We start from the raw sequence: 21,299 nt of genomic DNA on the forward strand, positions 1-21,299 counted from the left end.
TAAGACTTTTATAGTTTTCATTTCTGCCTTTGTAAACTCAGTAAATATCAAACTATCTGGGACTAAGAAGATCCTTAATAAATGTTTTGTTGACTGATTAACTTCATTCACTTTCAAATGCCTGAATTTCCTATCTCAATGCAATCAGTAATCATTTATTCTTGAGGCTTTAAATTAATATAAAGAATTAGCTGATGAGTTAATCAGATGATCTTTTAGAGTCAAGTTCTTCTTTAAGTTATACAGACTCTCTCTAGTTTATTTTTAAATGATCTTCTGAAAATCCCATATGAATCAAAGTTGTATAAATCAAATAATATTCTAGTTTAAGAAGATTTGCTTAGGAAGAAAACAATGCTGTGAATCTAGTTTAGAAAATATAACCACATAATGTATTTTTAATACGACATCAAATTCCAGGTTTTCTTAAATCAGCTATAATTAGACCAAGAGTGTAAAGGAAAACAGCTCTGAAGAAATAAAGTTCCAAGCCAGAATTGTCATAAACCAGCTATGTCAATGACGTGCCTTTGTTCACAAAAAGAAACAAGGCAAAATTTTGACTTTGAATGCCTAAGTACAACTTCTAGTGGAAGTAATAACAAACATATCAATGCCCCAAAGCTTATGCCATGATCCTGAGTTGGTAGCATCATCTTCACATAATATTTGAGGGCACAAAGCATATTTTCTCCTGATGCTGGTCTAACAAAGTCTCATACTTAAGCAATTTCTTTGAAATTTTACTTTCAAACATACCCTTATTATCTGTTCTCCATCTGTTTTTTTTCGTTCATAATAGTGTTCAAGTTGTAAATCATGTTTTTTTTCCTCTTCTTTCTTCTTTCTTTCTGCTTCTTTTCGTCTTTCTTCAGCTAACCGTATCAGCTCTTCATTTTTTAGTCTTTGCTGTAAAGATATATTTAAAGATGCTGTAAAGATGCTGTAAAATAAAGTCCAAGAATCATTAGTAGAAAAATTCAAACACAAATCCCTTATGTATTTTAATTGCCTGAAAAAGGTCAAATCAAAAGTTTATGTCCTCTTTTTTACCTTAATAAATATATTCATGACACTAGATCATACATATTTAAATAAATATTAATTTAATATGTTCTAAAAGATTAGAATAACCTCCAAAATACTTTTTATAGCATATATATCGTTCACCAAACCCACTTTTCACATAAAAGCTAATAAAGAATTAAACACTTCTAATCTCATAAAATTTTAAGCATTATGATAAAAAAAAAAAAATTGATTAAATTGGTACACCTCTTCCTCTTTCTCCCTTTTCTTTTCTTGCTCTTCTTCATATTCTTGTTGAATTCTGGCCCTCTGTTCTGCTAGACGTTTTTCTTCTTTCTCTTCTTCACGTCTCTGCCTCTCTCGCTCTGCTTCTTCTCTTTGTTTCTTTTCCTCAATCTAGAGAATAAATCCAGATATAAATTTTTTACATCTATTGACTAGTTAGAATACTTTTTTTAAAAAATCATTCCATATATTACTGTTCTGTAAGAAATGACCAACAGGATGATTTCAGAAAGGCCTGGAGAGACTTACACGAACTGATGCTGAGTGAAATGAGCAGGACCAGGAGATCATTATATACTTCAACAATAATACTATATGATGACCAGTTCTGATGGACCAGGCCATCCTCAGCAACGATATCAACCAAATCATTTCTAATGGAGCAGTAATGAACTGAACTAGCTATGCCCAGAAAAAGAACTCTGGGAGATGACTAAAAACCATTACATTGAATTCCCAATCCCTATATTTATGCACACCTGCATTTTTTATTTCCTTCACAAGCTAATTGTACAATATTTCAGAGTCTGATTCTTTTTGTACAGCAAAATAATGTTTTGGTCATGTATACTTATTGTGTATCTAAGTTATATTTTAATATATTTAACATCTACTGGTCATCCTGCCATCTAGGGGAGGGGGTGGGGGGGTAAGAGGTGAAAAATTGGAACAAGAGGTTTGGCAATTGTTACTGCTGTAAAGTTACCCATGTATATATCCTGTAAATAAAAGGCTATTAAATAAAAATTAAAAAAAAAAATAAAAATCATTCCATAATGACTCTAGTCATTAACTTGTGATGTGTTTCTAGATACACTGTGCTCATCCACATGCATCGTAGGTAAAATGCAAAATAAGAATCTGTACTATTTTTGCATTGACAATCCTTTCAGGTAAATGCCATATTTTAAAATTCTTCAAACATACATCCATGATTTTAAATTCTAATAATATGCTGCTTTTTTGTTATGTTAAACAACTTAAACTTTTCAGAACATGTTACAGACCACAATCCCTATTCTGAGTGTACTCCAGGACAAAGGTATTGTCTTCATCAACTCCCATGTTTAGAACTATCACCCTATGCAAATCCAGACCTACAATGCCAACTGCATAGCAGGAATGCCCACTTATATGTCCTATGGGCATCTCAAACTCAACAATCTCTCCTAACTTCCTTATTTCTACCTCTCTTAGATTGTGGTATTCTGCCCAATAATAGGGAAGTTAGAAATGAGGGGTGTGATTAGGGAGAAATAAAACAAGTTCTGTTTTAGATATATTGGGTTTATTACATTGAATTCCCAATCCCTATATTTATGCACACCTGCATTTTTGATTTCCTTCACAAGCTAATTGTACAATAATTCAGAGTCTGATTCTTTTTGTACAGCAAAATAATGTTTTGGTCATGTATACTTATTATGTATCTAAGTTATATTTTAATATATTTAACATCTACTGGTCATCCTGCCATTTAGGGGAGGGGGTGGGGGGGTAAGAGGTGAAAAATTGGAACAAGAGGTTTGGCAATTGTTAATGCTGTAAAGTTACCCATGTATATATCCTGTAAATAAAAGGCTATTAAATTAAAAAAAAAAAATAGATATATTGGGTTTTAAGGCATTTAAATAGAGATGTCTAGCAGGCAGTTTGGCATATAAAAAAAAAGAATTCCGGAGAGAGAGGTGGGATAGATACAGAAAGATCACAGGGCAGTACTACTGAAAAAACTTTATGTTTTATGAAGGACTTTATGTGGGCTTAGAAAAAAGTGAACAAGTTAGATAAGTGGAAAGGACAAAAAAAAGAGATAAAATAATGTAAGCAAAAGCACATGATTGTTGTTATGGAAAATGCCAGACAAATTCAGAGAAAGAACTATGGAGACTGAATGTAGATCAAAGCTTAGTATTTTCACTTTTTTGTTACTGTAGTTTGTTGCTTTTTTTTTTCCTTTTTTGTGTTTCCTTTCCTTTTGATCTGATTTTTGTTTGTACAGCATAATAAATATGGATAGGAGAACTAAACATGTTTAATTGCTTGCTGTCTTGGAAAGGGGGACGAGGAGAAAGGGAAAAAAATTAGGAACACAAAGTTTTGCAGGTATTTGAAAAAATAAAATGCTAGTTTTTTGTTTTTTTAAAAAAGCATGTTTGGGAATATACATTGGTATGTTTCTGTTGTTCAGTCATTATATGGACTTTATGATATAAATTGTTTGACATTAAATATCTGAATGTCATTTTAGAACTTAGAATATATTAATAGGCAAATTTCTATATTAGCAACATATTTCATATTGGCAACATTCTTATATATTTAGCAGAATATGTATATCTAATGAAATTTTCATGATAAAATTAGTATATTTCACCTGAAAACGAAGAAAATTCTTGTAAGCTTCTTGCTGTTTAATCTGAAGTTCAGTTAGCGGCTCACCAAAAATGTTTCCCCGGGCAAAAGGAGAGCTCTGTGTACCTATTTGACCTTGAAAAAGATATTTTGCAAAGTGTAAAATTAACATGTGCTCAAAAAAATGTTATTTTGAAAACAAAGGTAAAAGGGATGAAGAATTTTCTAAATTTTTCTTTTGGGAAAATACACTAAATTTGTCATTTCACCAGAGAAGACATAATGGTGATAGGGTAGAATTCAAACAAACCCAGACCAAAATGATAAAATAGAAAAGTAAAGCCACAGTGAAATGTAAACAAAGCTAACAGCTGAAACAAAAAAATATACCTACATAAAAAAAGTTTCAAAACAAAAAGTGAAAGAAAAATACTGTTAGGCAAAAGTTATCATTGCAGAAAAGGCTTTTTAAAAGATATTTTTAATACAGAAAATATACATTTGGATGCTGATGTATAGGAATATTCTTTATTTAGGAGGTTACTTTAAACACTTTGAGATTCTCTTATGTAATATATGTATACAAACACATATGTGTAGCATTTTAAATGACTAATTTTATTAATGTACTCAACCTAAAAAAATAAATTTTACCAATTATTGTTAAATAAAATTTGGATTAATCCTTTTACTACATCTCTATAGCTATAGATTTTCTGTATAAAAATAAAAAGTATTTCTCTAAATTCAGGTGAAGAATATAAAAATTTTTTAAATGTTTGTTTATAAAAGATGTCACATATGAAGTGTCATATTTAATTTGGAGCATTAAAAAAATGTCAGTACTTAAAAAAATAGTGCCACTATGCCCTTCCAAAAGCTATTTTCTTTTCAGTTGAAATTTTATTGTCCCCAAAAGGTATTTTTAATCTATATTTAAATCTCTGTTCAGTCTTATGAACTCCATTCCAATATCTAAATTTTGCTTAATCATTTGGTTTTAAGCATATTAATTACTTTGCCAATGAGCTATCATTACTAATTTATTTTGCTTACTTGCCTATGTCTAAAATTAACTAAAGGCAAAGGTTAAAAAAAGTTTTTAAAATAAAGAAAGCATAAGGAAAAATAAAATTGTCAGTCACTTTTCTGATTGGGACTTTTTTTTTTTCATTAAAAACACTGCATTTCCATCATGAAGTTCCTCCCCAGGAACTCATTATTCTAATGAAATTGAGAATGTGTTAATTAAGCTGACTAACAATATAACAATAAGCACAGTTTCTACCACCCTGAAAGAAAGGATCAGAATTCAAATGAAGTGGACAGGATGAGAAAACAGTCAGCTATAATTGGAAAGAAATTTACCAGAAAAGTAGAGGATAAGTTACTTAGAGCAAAACCAAGCAGTAAAATACACCATGAAGAAGGTCTAACGCTGCTTAAATGAGACCAAAAAGTCAGCAAGTAAAAAGCACGTGCCAAGATAAATTATTAGCCAACAGGAGGGTGGATCCCAAAATAAGAACACATAGCAACTAAGAAAGCAAGCTCCCTTCCAGATTCCGTTGGAATTATACTCTTATATTAGAAGTATGCCTAATCAAAGACTTTACAAATTAAATAAAGTTATGAATAACTTTTTAACCAATTAGGCAAGATACAGACTACTTAGAGAAAAACAACAAACAAAATGAAATTTTGGGAATCAGGACCAATGAAGACTAAAAATCGGGGCAAACAGGACTGTTTTAGAATTTTTAACTTTTTTTTTTTTTTTAAGAGATATGCTAAGTTTCCTATTGCTTCAAAAGTGAAATAACCTAATTTGTGCTATGACATAAATTGGGTGATTTTTAACACTGATATAATATTTTAATATTAGCCTTTAATGAATGAAATCTATGCAGAAGAGTTTTTTAATCTCACAAAATACTTCAAATGCATTAATGTATTAAAGTCTTTTATCTAAAAAATGAAATTATATAATGTAGTACAGGAATTTACATATAATAGGCATTCAATAAATGGTTCCAGAACTAAATTTTGTTTGTTTTAATTTGTGTTTTAATATTTAAATATAGAGGGGAGACAAAGATTTAATTAAATAAGTATAGACATAAAGATAGTAAAAGAACAGAGGTAGCTGTACAATAAGATTCTGTTCCATTGGCAGAATTAGTGTAATAGACAAAATACAAGAAGAAATAATAGTGGCACATCAAGAATAATTTCATACTATCACAGTTATTTAGTACTTTGTAATCTGTTTTAAACATAGAAACACTAATGCTGACAGACATTCTAATACACAATGAAGGGAATCTTCAAGATTCTTCTGTTTTCTAGAGAATGCATGATCTCTATTTTTGATAGCTAAAGCTAGAAAAAGAAGAAAATAAAAAGGGACTTTTCAGGCATGATCCAAATCAAAAGGCTAATTAAGTAAAATCATCTTCCAGACCTTTTTTAAAATTAAGATAATCAATTTAACTTTTTTAGGATTTCTTTCTTCTATTACCTTTAATAAATTAATAATAATAATGGATAACATTTGCATTAAGGACGAGAAAGTTTGTAAAATACTTTATATAAATTATCTCATTTTATCCTCATAAAAATCCCAGCATTTAGGTGCTATTATTATCCCCATTATACAGATGAAGAAATTAAAGCTGAAAGAGCTTATGTGACTTGCCAGGAAGAATCACACAGGGCTAACAAATAAGATGGGATTCATAATAGGGTCTTTGACTTTATGTGCAGTTCTCTCTATTGTGTCAACTGCACACCTCAAAGTTTTCTAATTACACTTGACACAGGATAAAGCTGAATTTTAAGCAGCAGATATTATATACAATCCTCAAAACATCAATTTATGTATGTATTTATATGTGTGTATGTATTTTTAATTTAATTCTGTAAAAATTTATTAAATGCCTACTACATAAAAGACACTACATTAGGTACTAGATATACACAAAGAAAAACATGAACTGGTCTCTGTCTTCAAGAAGCTTATATTTTTCCTGGAAGGCCACCATTTAATTTTTTTAGTTCAAACCTATGACTTCATTTGTGTTAGAAATTCTCAGGATAGAAATTTCTTACACTGAATCAACAATTCATGCTCTTAAGGAACTGCCTAGAGAACCTAGAGTATAAGTGATATATATGTCCGTGTTCATAATTATTATGTAAGAGGCAGAATTTGAGCCCAGGTTTTTCTGACTCCAGCTACCATACGGTCTCTTAAAACATTTATACAAATAATAAGAAGTAAAAACATTATGGGTATTTATAACTTTAGTCATGCACGGGCCCCTCAAAAAACCTCTCACCTCAAACACTCCATACAAAAGAAAATCAACAAGCAGTCATATAAACTGAGAAGCAATTAGATGTTAAACAGCAAACTACACACAGATTAATTGCAAACAGACAAAAAGAGACTTGTGAAGAAAAATATGTTTTAATAGCTTGGTCAATATGTTTTATATCATAAGAGTAAAAATATTCTTACTAGAACTGTTATACGTAAAAGGAAAAGATAGATGATACGTTAGAAATGTAATAAAATGTGATTAAAAACCTGAATTTGTATTTGCAGGATCTTCTAGGTTCTCAGCATTTGTAGTGGCTAAATTTTGGTCTAGAGAGACAACAGCTCTTTTATCTTCATGTGTTCTTGCATCTGGGTTATGGTAGGCATCTATATTTTGTCTGTGCATCCTATTCAAATCAGCTAAGAGGGAAAAATAAGCCATTTATTTTTTAAAATACATTTTCAAGTTGTTATGCTTACTATGTTTGTGTGTGTACAAATATATGGTTTTTTAAAAATAAGCAATATTTTATCATCTTTACATCAGAATATAAAATGCTGAAATAAGAGAAGGAAGAAAGTAATGGTAAAGAAAAAGTGGTATCTTGTGGTATTGAAATTTTATTTTAATTAGCAAAGCTTACAGGAAGACCTTAACTGAAACGATCCTGTAACATTAAAAATGTAAATTAGTGGAGAAATTGAGAAAATTATAGCATATATTAATGAAAAATGAACAGAATAATTTTACAAACAATTAAACATAGTATGTTAACATTTATCTACTGTGACTTCAGAATTTGGTAATTCTATTTTAAAATGACTTGTTAATATGTAATAAAGCAGTAAACTAAGGATGGTAATAATTTAACTGAATGTAGCTGCTGTCTTATCTACTTAATTTCACCTAATGACAAATAATAATCACATGACAGGAATCAAAGATTTGGAAATAGGGGTCAGTTCACTTCAATAAATCGTAACTAAGTGCTCACTACCTATGTATGAGGCACTGGGTGAAGTACTGGATATATTAAGATCAAACTATCTCTGCCCTCAAAAAGCAGGGAAATAGAACACACATAAGGGATAAGAACAAAGTAAATACAGAATGTACCCAGAATAAATAAATATCCATTAAAAAAAAGAAAAAACAGCATTTCTCAGGAGTGAAGAATGCACATGAGAAACTTTAAGGTAAATTAGGGACTAGCAAAGCAGGTAAAATAGTAAGTCACTGTTGGAAACAATAGGGTGGATTCAAAGATGATAAACTAGAAATGGCTGACCATAACAGTTCAGATATACAACAGTGGCAATTTATTTCATTTTCAATTCAATAAATATTAAGAGACTAAGTTTCAGGCATTCTGATAGGTCTTGAAAATACAGAGATAAAGAGTAAACAGCCCCAGGCTCCAGTATTTTCATTCTATTAAGTGACACAACAAAAACAAATACAAATAACATACAAAATAATACAAAGTAATTTCAATAGGTTAAGACTACTCATCCGTGAAATGTAATAACTGAGCTAAGGAAGGAAGGCAGAGACTCTAAAATGCAACAGTGAGAAAGAAGTGCATTTACAGAAATAGGGATATAGCTTATGCAAAGGAACAGAGATGGGATCTGAAAAGTTGTGTATAAGCAACAATTAGTTGACAAAAAGAGCAATATACAAAAAGGAAAGCAAAATGTATTAAGACAATACCAAATTACTGAATGGAAATAAAAAAGAGGATATATATTTTATAACTTTCCATGCATTAAAGAATAAAAACTATAACAAAAAATGCACTAAAGCAAAAATAAGTACATTTTTATATGCCACAATGCAATAAAAATTATATTATAAGGTCACTGAATAAAATATTAAAAAGTGACTTGACACCAAATAACTTAATTCTAAAGAACAGATGAGTCAAAGAACAAATGATAGAATAATAACTTCATTAAAGATGACAATGAGGAAACATACTAAAATTTGGGGGATGAAATCAAAGCAGCTTTTAGGGAAAATGTTTTTATCTCTTATCAGTTTCATTACTGAAAGAAAAAAGAACAGAATAAATTAGGCATGCAACAACCAACCACAAGAACACCAACCACACACACACACACAAAATCCTAGAAAATAAATGAAAAACCTTCAATTAAAGTCCAAAATAGAAATCTTGAAAAATCAAAGAAAAAATTAACAAAATCAAAAGAAAGAAAAAAATTTTTAAAGGATGACTGAAAGATGAGGGAACCAGACTTGGAGAAACCAATAAAATTGAAACTGAATTTATTTTTAATATAAAAGTAAATTATCAGTATTAAGTGAAAAAAGTAAATTCATAAGCTCAATAAATAAAAAACAGGAATTTTTTTCTAATTACATGCCTATCTAAATTAAATAGATGAATACTTATAAAAATACAAAATGGTGAGAATAACAGAAGAAATAGAGACTTCAAAGAACACAATTTTTGAATTTTTCAACAAGCTATAAATTAGCTCCCAAAGGGGGGAAAAATACCTATTGCATTTACAAATAAACTGTCAAACATTTAAAGAACAACCAATTCTAATACTATAAAATGTTTTTTAAAATAGGAAAAGAAGGGGCCCTACCAAATTCCTTCCTAAGATGAATGTATGGTCTTAATACTTCCTAAAGCAGGGAGATTCAAAACAAAGAAAGAAAACTAAAGGCTATTATCGCTAATGAATATTGATGTAAAAAATTTTAATAAAATTTTAGCAAGGAAATTTCAACAATATATCATAAATATTAATCACAATGATCAGATAAGATGTATATCAGGAATAAAGGGCTGGTTCAAAGTTTTAGAAAAGCTACAAACATAAATAACCATATTAATAACAATAACAAGAAATATATAATTATATCAATAGATTCAGAAAAAAGTTTTCACAACAGACACTAGAAAACATCAGAATAAATGGACCTTCACTTAATAGTAATAGGATCTAATGAGGATAAACCAGAGGCTCTTTGAATAAGAACAAAGGAGGAAGTTCATTATTACTATTACCGTTAGATAAAGTGCTAGAAATGCCCACTACAGCAATGACAAATATTGTGGGGGAAAAGCTTAGGCAAAGTGGAGACAAAATTACTGACTTTTATTAGACAATGTGTTGCCTCAATGAAAGAACACAAGGAAGTCAACTCAAAAATCAAGTTAAACAAATCCAGCAAAACTGAAGGTTAAGAAATAAATGCACATAAATCATCAAAATTTCAGTAAAATTCAGTAGGAAGAGATAAAAAGATTTTGTTTAAAATAACTACAAAAAAAATTAAAATTACTTTCCTTCTCTTTGGAACAGTTTCTCTACTATGAATTCAAAATTTTCTTCTTAGAAATTACCAGTTCTCCTAGGTGGACTTTATCCTGAAGAATTTTAGTCAATGTTATCATTTCTTTAAGTAGTCTAAAACATGCTCTCCAAAAATCTACAAAATATGTCCGATTCTTCCTGACTTTTCTCTATTCCTCTATCACTACAAAGGATTAATAGCTTTGCCCCAGCATGCCCATTATTTCTACCTACTTACTCTTAGTTGGTAAAAATCAGACACAAAATAAGGTTTCCCTTTGTTGGTTCTGCCACCTTTCAGGATGATTTTATTACAATGAAAAAAATTAAGAAATTATTAGCTTGCTACAATTCCAAATTCCCCTCTAAACCATGTTTTGGTTCAAACTAATTAAATCCCTCCTTTCTTCCCTTTCTCCTCTTCCTGATATCATTCTACTCTTCAACCTCTTAACACAGGTCATAATGACCTATCTACCTTTTCAGGTCCCTTTGTTTATTTCTTTTTACACTGAAACCATCCTTTTCTTTTTAAGGGACACTGCATTTTTCCTGATCACCTAAATGGTAGAAAAGTGAAAAATGCAGGAGAGTATGAGTACCCCACCCCAATCCCAGAACCAGGAGGAACTGGTTGTACAGTCCACAGGGACACTGTTCCATAGAATGTTCCAATCCCTTGGCACCTGGAGCTGTACTGTTTCTAGAACTGTGTCCTACTCCTTCTGCCCTGGTATTCTGTTAAGAAACCCAATGCTCATCCCTTACCTCAAGCAAAATTTGTACTTTGGTGCTATATAATGGTCCTAGATTGCCATTCTGTTGCCCCCATTAAAGAACATAGTTTTTGCTACATAAGTAGTCTTATTTCAGGTTGACATATCCATTATTCAAAACCCTTTACCATCTTTCATTGGAAGAGAAATCAACATACAATTTAAATCCAGGATTGAATGTTCATTTCTCTTTGTTATTACATAACTCATTAGAACAATATCAGATAGTTCACCTACATGAATAAAAAAACTCTAAAAGAAAACTCATTGATAAAATGAAAGCATAGTCAGTTCTTAATTAATAAGCTGAAGATTATCCATTATTGCCCAAACTGATTGTCCAAAATATTGCTGAGTGGAAGCCAAAAAAGATGACTGAAGAAAATGTAAAGCAACATATACAACCAAAGGATTTACCTTGGTATTATCAAAATATGCAAAGGTCCACTTTGGTATATCAACTTCAATATGCTCATAGAAGCTAAAAATAATATTATTTTGAACTTATAAGATCAAAATTAGTAGATGAGTCACTAGCAATTGAGGATCATCATAATTTAAAATAAAAAGATGAGAGCAGATAACAAAAGACTTAATAAAATGGGAAAAATTCTATTTCTTTGAACAATGTGCCAAATGTCCCCTAAATCGCTCCTAATTACATAAAACAAAGTTAATTATTTTCCCTTCTCAGTTCAGTCTTAACTTGCTTCCTATTTTATTTTCTTTCTTTTTTCCAAATCTGAACACATATTTTGTCACCACAAAGTTTACATCAATCAAAATTAAAGGGTTAAAAAGTGAGAGAAAACATTAAAAAAAACCCAAGTCTTTCCTTTTTTGTTACTAAATCAAGTAACAAAAACTACCAATGGTGGGGGGGAAAGCTATATCTGTGAAAGACTGCTAGCTTTAAAAAACAAAACATAAATCTCTACATTTCTAAAATGATTCAGCAACTCTTGTCATATATGCTCCCAAAGCACAAGCTGATTTTTATATTAAATAAAATAGACAAATATTTATAAAAATACAAAACTAAGAATAAAAAAACAAGAAATAGACTTCAAAGAACACAATTTTTGAATTTTTGAAAATAAATGAAAAAAAAAAAGTAAATGAAAAAGTAAATTTCCATATCTAATCTCCCTATAAGAAAACTTTCTTTGAGGAGGAATTCAGGAAGAAAACTGAGTTATAACTAAATTCTTTTATAACATAAAAGACAAACAACAGGAATTGAAAAAAAAGTTAAAAGAAACTAATGCTATTCAAAATATAACAACTGCAGCTAGAAAATCTATAGATTTTTACTCTTTCTCCAAATAATCTGTCATAATAAGTGAGTTTCCATGTTGATAAATTAAATAGTGCCTTAACAATAAATGTCTACTGTGAATTCACATAATGTCTCCCGAGTGGCTTTTTTCATTCACTTTATTTTGACTAATGTAAACCATTATCAAGAGTTCTGGGTACTAATTCTACTTATAGGGATTGATCAAGTTAACATTATTGTTGTGGTTATTATAATTGTTATTATTATCATTTATTGTCTGTAAGTGCATCCCATCTCATTCTGAGATTTCTTTTGTAAGTAAAAGAAATGTTTCTGTTAAGTAAATTTATAATTATCATTTTTGTTTGCACCTTAAAAATTAATGGATTTCTTTGAAACATTAAACATTTACAATCTAATAAATTTGCATACTAAAAGTTCAATAGTTTTTTTTTTCTTTTTGAATAACTTCTACATTTTACTCATCCCCAAGTAACAATTAAAGTCATTCTGACACATCCTGAACATTTTTTAACATGATCATTATAGGAATTTGCTTTGCTTAATTATGTATATTTGTTACCAGGCTGTATTCTTAATTTTTTTTTTTTCCAGTTAGAGGGAGGTATGAAGAGAAAATAAATGCTTGATAACTGAAAAAGAAAAAAGGATAAAGTAAGTAAAAAAATATTCATCCTTCAACCTGATCCTGAAACTTGGATAAGTTTGAAAAAATTTGATAGAGCAATAGAAAGAAGCACTCCCTTTAGCTGGAAATATTCAAATTTAGCTTGACAGCATCCACACTTGCTTTTCATACAAGATCCAGCCAACTATAAACACAAAGCCTTCAATGAATTCCCTGGGTAGAATGTATATATGATTTGCGAATTAAATTTTATTATCACTTTTTAGTGGAATAAAGGTAATTTTTGCCATATAACTTGATTTAGAAAGCATTTATTGATAAGTATTGGGGATGAGAGAGCTCATTTACCTCCTCCCACCTTCTGAATTCACCCAAAGAACCTAGAACAACATGGCATACAATTTTTGAGGTTATAAAATATTTACTAATGTTAGAAATGGAAATTATTTAGTCTTGGATTTTAACATTTTACTATTAAATCTTTTGTATAACAATATGGATTGTAGCTTATAAAAATTATTATAATATGTGCCATAATTCACAAATTTCATGATTATTTATATCAAGAACAATATTTTATCTTTACTTACAATATATATTAAATAACAAGAAGGCCAAAAAGTTCTAAGAAGCTATTCTAGACCAGAAATTCAAGATTTCCAAAACAAAGTAATGACCCAAGAGGAAACTTTGGGATAAATTGAGTTAATATACAATTTTAGAAATTATAGCTTTACAAAATAAGTTGCAATCAAAACAAGAAATAAGCTAATATCCTTTATTATCCTGGACTTAAACAAGTGTAAGGTACCTTCTTCAAGTAACTACCATCCTTAATAATATTCAGAAGGAATTCTCAAATAATTCCCTGTCCTCTTGGGCTATTTAACAGGTAATTTAAGATTAAAATTTTTCTCATTTACTTTGATCAGTACTTTCTAATTATTTTAGTAATTTTTACAATTATTTCTCCCTTATGTTTTCAATCGTAATATATATTTAAACATCACTCAACTTTCCCTCTAGGTTTTATCTTGTTTTAACTTTCTATTTCATGTGCACAAGTAAAAACAGAATACTTTAAATCAGCTTCCTACATTATATGAAAAGCATTTTTTAACCTAGGCATTTTTAGCTTTACTATTATGCCATGTAGCAAGTACTAGTGTAGCCAAAATTTGTTAAGAATAGGATTCAAAAAAACATAAAATTCTGAAATGAGGAAAATTTTTAATAAAAGTAATAATTTTAATTTACCTACCAGTCTGTATAAAAATTTTATTTTAAAATTACTTGGAAGTTTCTACTTTAATATTATGACAATTGTCTTACAGTTGAATAGTATTAAGTTATCCTTCTATCCAAAAATGAGAAAATACAAATGGCAATAAAATGTATTTACTTAATGGAAGAGAATCAATTCAGAAAAATATGCCCTTCCTAACTCTCTCCCAAAATAAAGAGCAGAAAGAATCACATTTTTTCCAGGAGAAAAGAAACAAGAAAGCCAACATACTTATCAGGTTTCCTCTGGCATCTCTGAGTGGAGCACCCCCTCCACCTTTTCCCCAGGGATTGTAATTTTTCATTTCAGCTTCAAGTTTAGCTTCATATTCTTCTTTTTCTTCTCGCTCTTTCCTCCGTCTTGCTTCTCTTTCTCGTATCTTAACACAATGAGCAACAATTTACAATGTTGTACTGCCAGTCTGACACAATCAAGAATAGTAATGTCATTACTAATTTTACTCTTCTTATCCAAACCATTGCAAAAAAAAAAAAAAAAAAAAAAGTAAGCCCCAGCTAATTTTAAAGAGGTATTTAATTCACAAATATATTTTCATTCATTTCTCCTCCACCAATGATTATGCTTTCCTATTCTCCATCCAAAATTGCAATAGAGTTTTGCACTTTGTCTATGTCTCATAGCGTATTTCTATGAAAGCTCTTAGTACTCCTGTCTATATTCCTCCAATTACACTACACTAGATTCTTGGCTGTCCACCCCAACACTTCTTATAGACACTGGCCATTCCAGCATCAAGACTTTGGGTTGAGGTGGATAAACTGAGCTGACCCAGGAAGGAGTAATGTCAATAGCAAAGAGTTGTACAAGGATATAACAGCATAGCATAGATATTTGAAGAACCAAATTATGGAGATTTTCAACTACTCATATTGTTTTTTAAAAAGCAACCTTCAAATATAAAGCTCTAACCCTGAAGTCAGGAGAGACCTGAGTTCAAATCTGATCTCAGACACTTAACATTTCCTGTGTGACCCTGGGGCAAGTCATTTAACCCCAACTGCCTCAGCAAAAAGGAAAAAAAAAAAAAAAAAAAACCTTCAAGACTAATACAAACATTTCATACAAAGCTTGTCTGACCAGTTTCAATGTACAATAATGCCCTTACTAAATTATAACCAAGCTCCACCCTAAAGTAAAGGGACACAAGTTCAGCCAAACAGATCTCAATAATGGTATTAAGATAAGGTCAATGTTTTCTAATGAGATTGTTAAATAAGCAAAGGGAAATGTAAAGCACTTAAACGATATTGAGAAATGATGTCTAAAATTTCTAAAAGAATCTAAAGTTCTCCACTAAAACCCATTTTAAATCAAGAAATATATCATTGCATTATGTAAAGTTAGCTCTTCTTTGCATCTTTCTTTCCAGGATGTCACAAAATGCTCTGATCTGAGCCAGCCTTCTCCTCCCTAATGTTTCTCTTCCCCCCAATTCTTCTGTCTGGAAAAATAAAACCTCAAGGACCCCTCTGATGCCATTCAAAATCTTGTTCTTCTCACATACTGTTTTAGCAGTCCTACTACGAGCAACAAAGGTTTGATTAAGGTTATATTTTCATGAAACCAATTAATGGCACTGAGTAGGATAACCAATTAATGGCACTGAGTAGGATATCCATGTACAAAAAAATACTATTTTCTGCTTAGAAATACTGATAGTTAGCATCAGTTCCTCATATATATTTAATAATGGGCAACCTAGACCATAAGGTAGCTAAGACCCTTAATTTTGCTATTAGTATGAAACCAGAAATGACTTTAAACTGGTCTTAAATTTGGACTTTAATCAAAAAATCATTTTCTCCTAAACAAAGAATTTTGTTAAATCCAAGTCTGAGTGAACTCTAATTCCTAAAATGACAAGGTGTTCACCTACATGAAACAAACTGCAATTGTAAACTTTACATTGCCTGAACATTGGATATAGTTAAATCAAAAACACTTAGAGAATTCTTGGCAAATATATAATACTGACAATCAAGCAGTTTTAGAATAAACATGAATTGATTTTCTTCTCCCAAATAATTCCCCCAGATATACTTTGAAATAGTTATCCTATTTTATACCTGTTGTTGCAAATCATATTGATAAGATTGAACGGATTCCTTTGTAGGCCTTGGTTTATCTTCAAAAATCAATCCTCCTGTTCTTGTTCTATCACTCACGGTGCTCAGTTCATTCAAAATACTTTTGTTCCTATTTGAAACATATTAATAATGTGAAATGTATTTAGAAAATTAAAACAAAATATATTTTAACAGCATGACTTTGGGATGGGAAATGTGAACTACACTGCAAATACATCATCTCTAAAAATCCATTAGGAGAAAAAATAACTAACAGAGGCCTAGAATAATAATAAATAAGACTGAATATGTAAATTATATTTAGACATTATTTTGGTAGAGCAAAAAAGAATTATCAATACAATGAATGTTCAAAATGAACAGAAGATTCCTGAACAAAAATAAAATTTAAAAAGTAATGAGAGAAAATAAAATACATATAACCCTAGAGCCACAGTGACTTAAACTATAGAATGCATGAGCCTCACAACTTAAAGCAAAGCTGACATTTAAAAATCCAAACTTAAAAAAAAGAAAAATTAGGGAATTTTTGCCCTACACATAAGACTTTACAAAATTATTCCAAACAATAAGTTATTAGATCTCCTGGTACATTTAAACATCTCTTTATTTACAAAAATTCAATTTCCATAAATATTCTCAGGAACATATCCCTATATAAGGAATACATACTTGTATATTTAAAAAAATCACATTATTAAAATATGACTCACAAAAATAAACTACAACATGTTATAAGACAAGTGATAATCAAAAGGACAAACTCAAACAAGCAGGATAATACTAGTATGGAACAAATAGAAAAAATGTATAATAAAATAATGTTTATGGGGTAGAGATTCATTCTGTAACTTTTGAAACACCCAATTAATGGGGAATCCATGCAATTTGACGGTTCAACAATTCAAGTATCTTGGGAGTGACACCAAAGACAGACAATAAATTGGATCCAGAATTGAGTAAGTGAAAGAAACTGGAATTGACTATCTGCGGAAAAACCGTGCAATAATTATAATGACCTCAAAGCTTCTCCATGAAACAAATGTCCATCTCTTTAAAAATCAATATTCTTTCAGCCACAGCTACAAGTTATATAATACTAGGCTCCAAAAAACTAAAGTTAGAGAAGATCAGAAGTTAGGTATAATTAGGCTACAACAAAAAACAAAAAATACTTTAGCATCATAGGGACTTCTTATCAGAAAAGGAGGTGTGACCAGTTACTACTCAAGAAATAGACAAGAATGCCCTAAGATGGGAAACACATGAATAGGTTGTTATATACAACATTAGTGTTCTTACCAGAAATACATCAAAGTATGTCCACATATGCAAACAGTATAATCAATAAACACATACACACATATGTACATAATGCACACTCTATAATAGAAAGTAGTTAACTAAAAAAGGATATTTTACATCCCTCCTAAAATTACATTTTTTATATAGAGACTTACACAATGGGTCCTACTGGTTCATGAGTATCAGGAGCACTCAAGGTTGGTGGAGGTATTCCCATCATTCCTGGGTTATCTAGACAAAATAAAAAAATATGCAGTCAATCTTAGACATCAATAAAAAAAAAAAGTTATGAGCATCTAGAACAAAGACTTATGAAGGAAAAAAAAAATCACCAAAAATACTAAATACCCACACATAAAAAATTCTATCATGTTATTTTACTTTACTAATTCTCGAGGAAAAAAAGCACATTTTAAAAAAAAATGATAAAGCAGTAATCATTATTATATATCATACTGTGAATTTTGAAATAATGTATTTTTTCAAAAGAACTAATAAGAAAAATCACCAAAAATACTAAATACCCACACATAAAAAATTCTATCATGTTATTTTACTTTACTAATTCTCAAGGAAAAAAAGCACATTTTTTAAAAAATGATAAAGCAGTAATCATTATTATATATCATACTGTGAATTTTGAAATAATGTATTTTTTCAAAAGAACTAATAAGATAATACACATGTACTGTATTACTGTTCTCATTCAAATATTTTTCAGAAACTTGTCTTCATATTTTCCACTAAGAAACCAATTTTCCTATTTGAACAAGTAGATAATATACTTAGTGTAGCATTAACTTACAATATACAAGACTGGGATCCAAAGGATTCCTGGCCCCATAAAAATAATATGCTTCATCATAAGGAGTTCGATAATTGAGCAAAGACGGTGCAGGTGGAGGGGGAAGAGGTGGAGGTAGAGATGTAATCCTATATCAAAATAAAATTAGAAAATCTATCTCATATTTCATTGTATAGCTAAAAAGATATTAAGATTAAAAAGGCCCTGTATAGCAGAATTTTATTGTTACAAATCCAATATTTGCTATAGCATGTTTTAATATAACAGATTCAAGGGTAATTAGAAAAAGAAATTAAATTGCAAGCATGTGTTGATAAAAGAAGTAATTTAGATCTGTTTAGTTGGGATGCAAATATATAGTTTATTTTTTTTAATATTTTACTCAAATTCAAGATAACAGGATTTCTGTGTCTCTAAGGTCCCTTCCACTTCTAAATTTGTGAATCCATAAAGAAAGTGATAGAATAAATTTCCTTTTAAAACACATTTAATTTAAATTAGAAAGGTAATCTCTTTTTCTAAAAGAGGCTGGTTAACTTGAGCCTCTTAAGTAAATGTTTTTATGCAACCAAAATAATGTAACCTATAATTGTTTTTAAAAACTACCTGTAAAGTGCATCAATTAGCCTTAATTTAGCTCCTGGCTAAACAGGAATTTGCTATTCCTTACGTTAATAGAACTTTTATATATGATAACTTAAAAAAAAAAAAGTTAGCTGATTATTACCTTTTTAAGTTTAAAATAAACTTGAATGCTGTCTTCAAAACAAAGAAGAAAAAACCATCTGTTTTAAATGAGATATGATTAACAACAAAAAAAAGCCATTCCCAATTGATGGGAGGGAGGGAGGGCAGAGGAGAAGGAAATATGATAGGGGTAGAGAGGCGGGAGAGAAAACCCTATCATTATCACCAATGTACTCCCAAGATTCAGGACTGAATATAATTGGTGTTCTGATGCCATCCCAGGTCCCCTACCACCATTCTTCCTTTGCTTTCCATCTGCAAATTCCTTCCACCACAAATGGAAGGGGAAAGAAAAGGTTGAGAAAAAAAACAATGAAAGCTTGAAAGGACAAAAAGGGCAAGGGAATACAGGACTGGGAGGGATAAGAAAGCAGGAAATTAGAGAAGGCTCAAGAAAGGGAAAAAAAAGGAAGGAACTGATAAAAGCTTTGAAAGGAGGAAAACTCATTTTATAGTTTTCTGTACTATCCCTACTCACTCTCCTTTTTATGATCCTAGAAGCTTTCCAAACACATTCCGATTCAGGTGCGTACCTCCAAACACATCTTCATGTACAGACATATACCAATCCATATATATATATATTCATACCCATTTCCATATGTAAACATAAGGATAAATATATATATATATATATATATATATATATATATATATATACATATCTGTACGTGTGAGATATGTGTATGCATGTGCACATACATTTAAATCACAGGTATTTGTACATCTGCATGTCTATCTGCTTCCCCACACAGGAACACTTGTCTATCTCCCACAAATCCACTTGGCACATAACATAGCCCCACATTCCCAAGTGCCTCTCAAACACACACACATGTACCCTTATTTCCCACATGTGTTTCATTCAATATCTCTAGACATATGTCCCCTCATGCATTCATCTCCCCATGTCCCACACATTCCTCTGTATGTACCATCCATATAACCTTCCATGTCCCCCACATACTTCTCTTACACATATGGCTCTCCCTCAGATCTATCACCAGGTTACTTCTAGATAGCTTTCTCCATATAGATCCCTTTCAGGTGCCTCTCATTCACCTATGTTCCCCATACATAGACTCTAGTATTCCCTTCTTCACATACATAACATTCAGTGCTCTTCCCCTACTAATAAGTAAATGGTGCCAACTAAAATTTTTCATCTATCATAAGCCATTTGGAGGGGAGTCAACATCACTATTTTATTTAAAAAAAAAAAAAAAAAAAAAAAAACCTCTTACTAGTAGGGAGGAAGAGTCAGAAGAGAAATATAGAATTTTTACTCCCAATTCTTAGGACAGCTCTTTATAGAGACATGAGAATGTGGCCATTCTTGGGGCTCATTTCTAGCAAGGTATATCTCTCTACACTCATATAAATCCCTTACATACATGTATTACACACACATATCACATGCTCATAAACACTCTCATGGACTCACACAGTGGGTATAAAACTAAAGAAACAAAAACATAAGTAAAAGTCTAAAAGCATATACATACACACAAATTATACAGTCATATACACAAATATCAATACAAACTTTTAAGAAACTATCCTATTGGGAGTATAAAATCATTCAAAATTTTTAATTTTTATTAATATATAACTTTTTAAGAACAAATCTATCCTCTGCAGTGGGATATTAGTGTATTCTCCTTTTTGAAGTGGTGGAAAAGTAAAGGCCCATTTCAACTAATACCAAAGAAAGATTAAACTGGGTTATTTACATGCTCTCCTAACCTTCAATTAAACCTGTAAATGGGAAAATAACTTATGGCATTAAAAACCATGAAGGCAAAAAATAAAAAAGTAAAAAAAAAAAAAAAATAGTGGGGTGGGTAAGAAGTGGAGAGGAAGGAGCTAATTTCAAAAATGATGCTTTGATATAATCCATGATATTTAACATATAGGGTGCCCTAAATGTTTTGGTGAAGTTTTAAGCTTTAAGACTTCTGGAACACCTTTTTTAATGTCTTTAGAAAGAGACTGAAGTAGTATGTTTCAATTTCTCT

General features: G+C 30.4%; 1 protein-coding gene across 21 annotated transcripts in view; it reads right to left on the bottom strand.

Moving 5' to 3' along the window:
• CSPP1 (centrosome and spindle pole associated protein 1) overlaps positions 1 to 21,299 on the bottom strand; it is a 120,158-nt gene that overhangs the window by 31,699 nt on the left and 67,160 nt on the right. For 18 of the 21 annotated variants that reach the window (XR_004230926.1, XR_004230927.1, XR_004230928.1 and 15 more), the window contains 8 exons: positions 18,535 to 18,662; positions 17,885 to 17,960; positions 16,404 to 16,533; positions 14,548 to 14,695; positions 7,262 to 7,414; positions 3,692 to 3,804; positions 1,276 to 1,425; positions 760 to 909 (listed from right to left, as the gene is read on the bottom strand). Coding sequence is in view for 17 of the 21 variants with exons in the window: in XM_031946296.1 (XP_031802156.1) it covers positions 760 to 909; positions 1,276 to 1,425; positions 3,692 to 3,804; positions 7,262 to 7,414; positions 14,548 to 14,695; positions 16,404 to 16,533; positions 17,885 to 17,960; positions 18,535 to 18,662 (1,048 nt within the window). In the remaining 4 variants the exon portion in view is untranslated. The remainder of the gene's footprint in view (positions 1 to 759; positions 910 to 1,275; positions 1,426 to 3,691; positions 3,805 to 7,261; positions 7,415 to 14,547; positions 14,696 to 16,403; positions 16,534 to 17,884; positions 17,961 to 18,534; positions 18,663 to 21,299) is intronic. The other 3 variants (XM_031946309.1, XM_031946303.1, XM_031946302.1) reach the window with 1 other exon arrangement.

Source organism: Sarcophilus harrisii, chromosome 1, assembly GCF_902635505.1.
Source record: "Sarcophilus harrisii chromosome 1, mSarHar1.11, whole genome shotgun sequence".
Taxonomy (NCBI): Eukaryota; Metazoa; Chordata; class Mammalia; order Dasyuromorphia; family Dasyuridae; genus Sarcophilus; species Sarcophilus harrisii.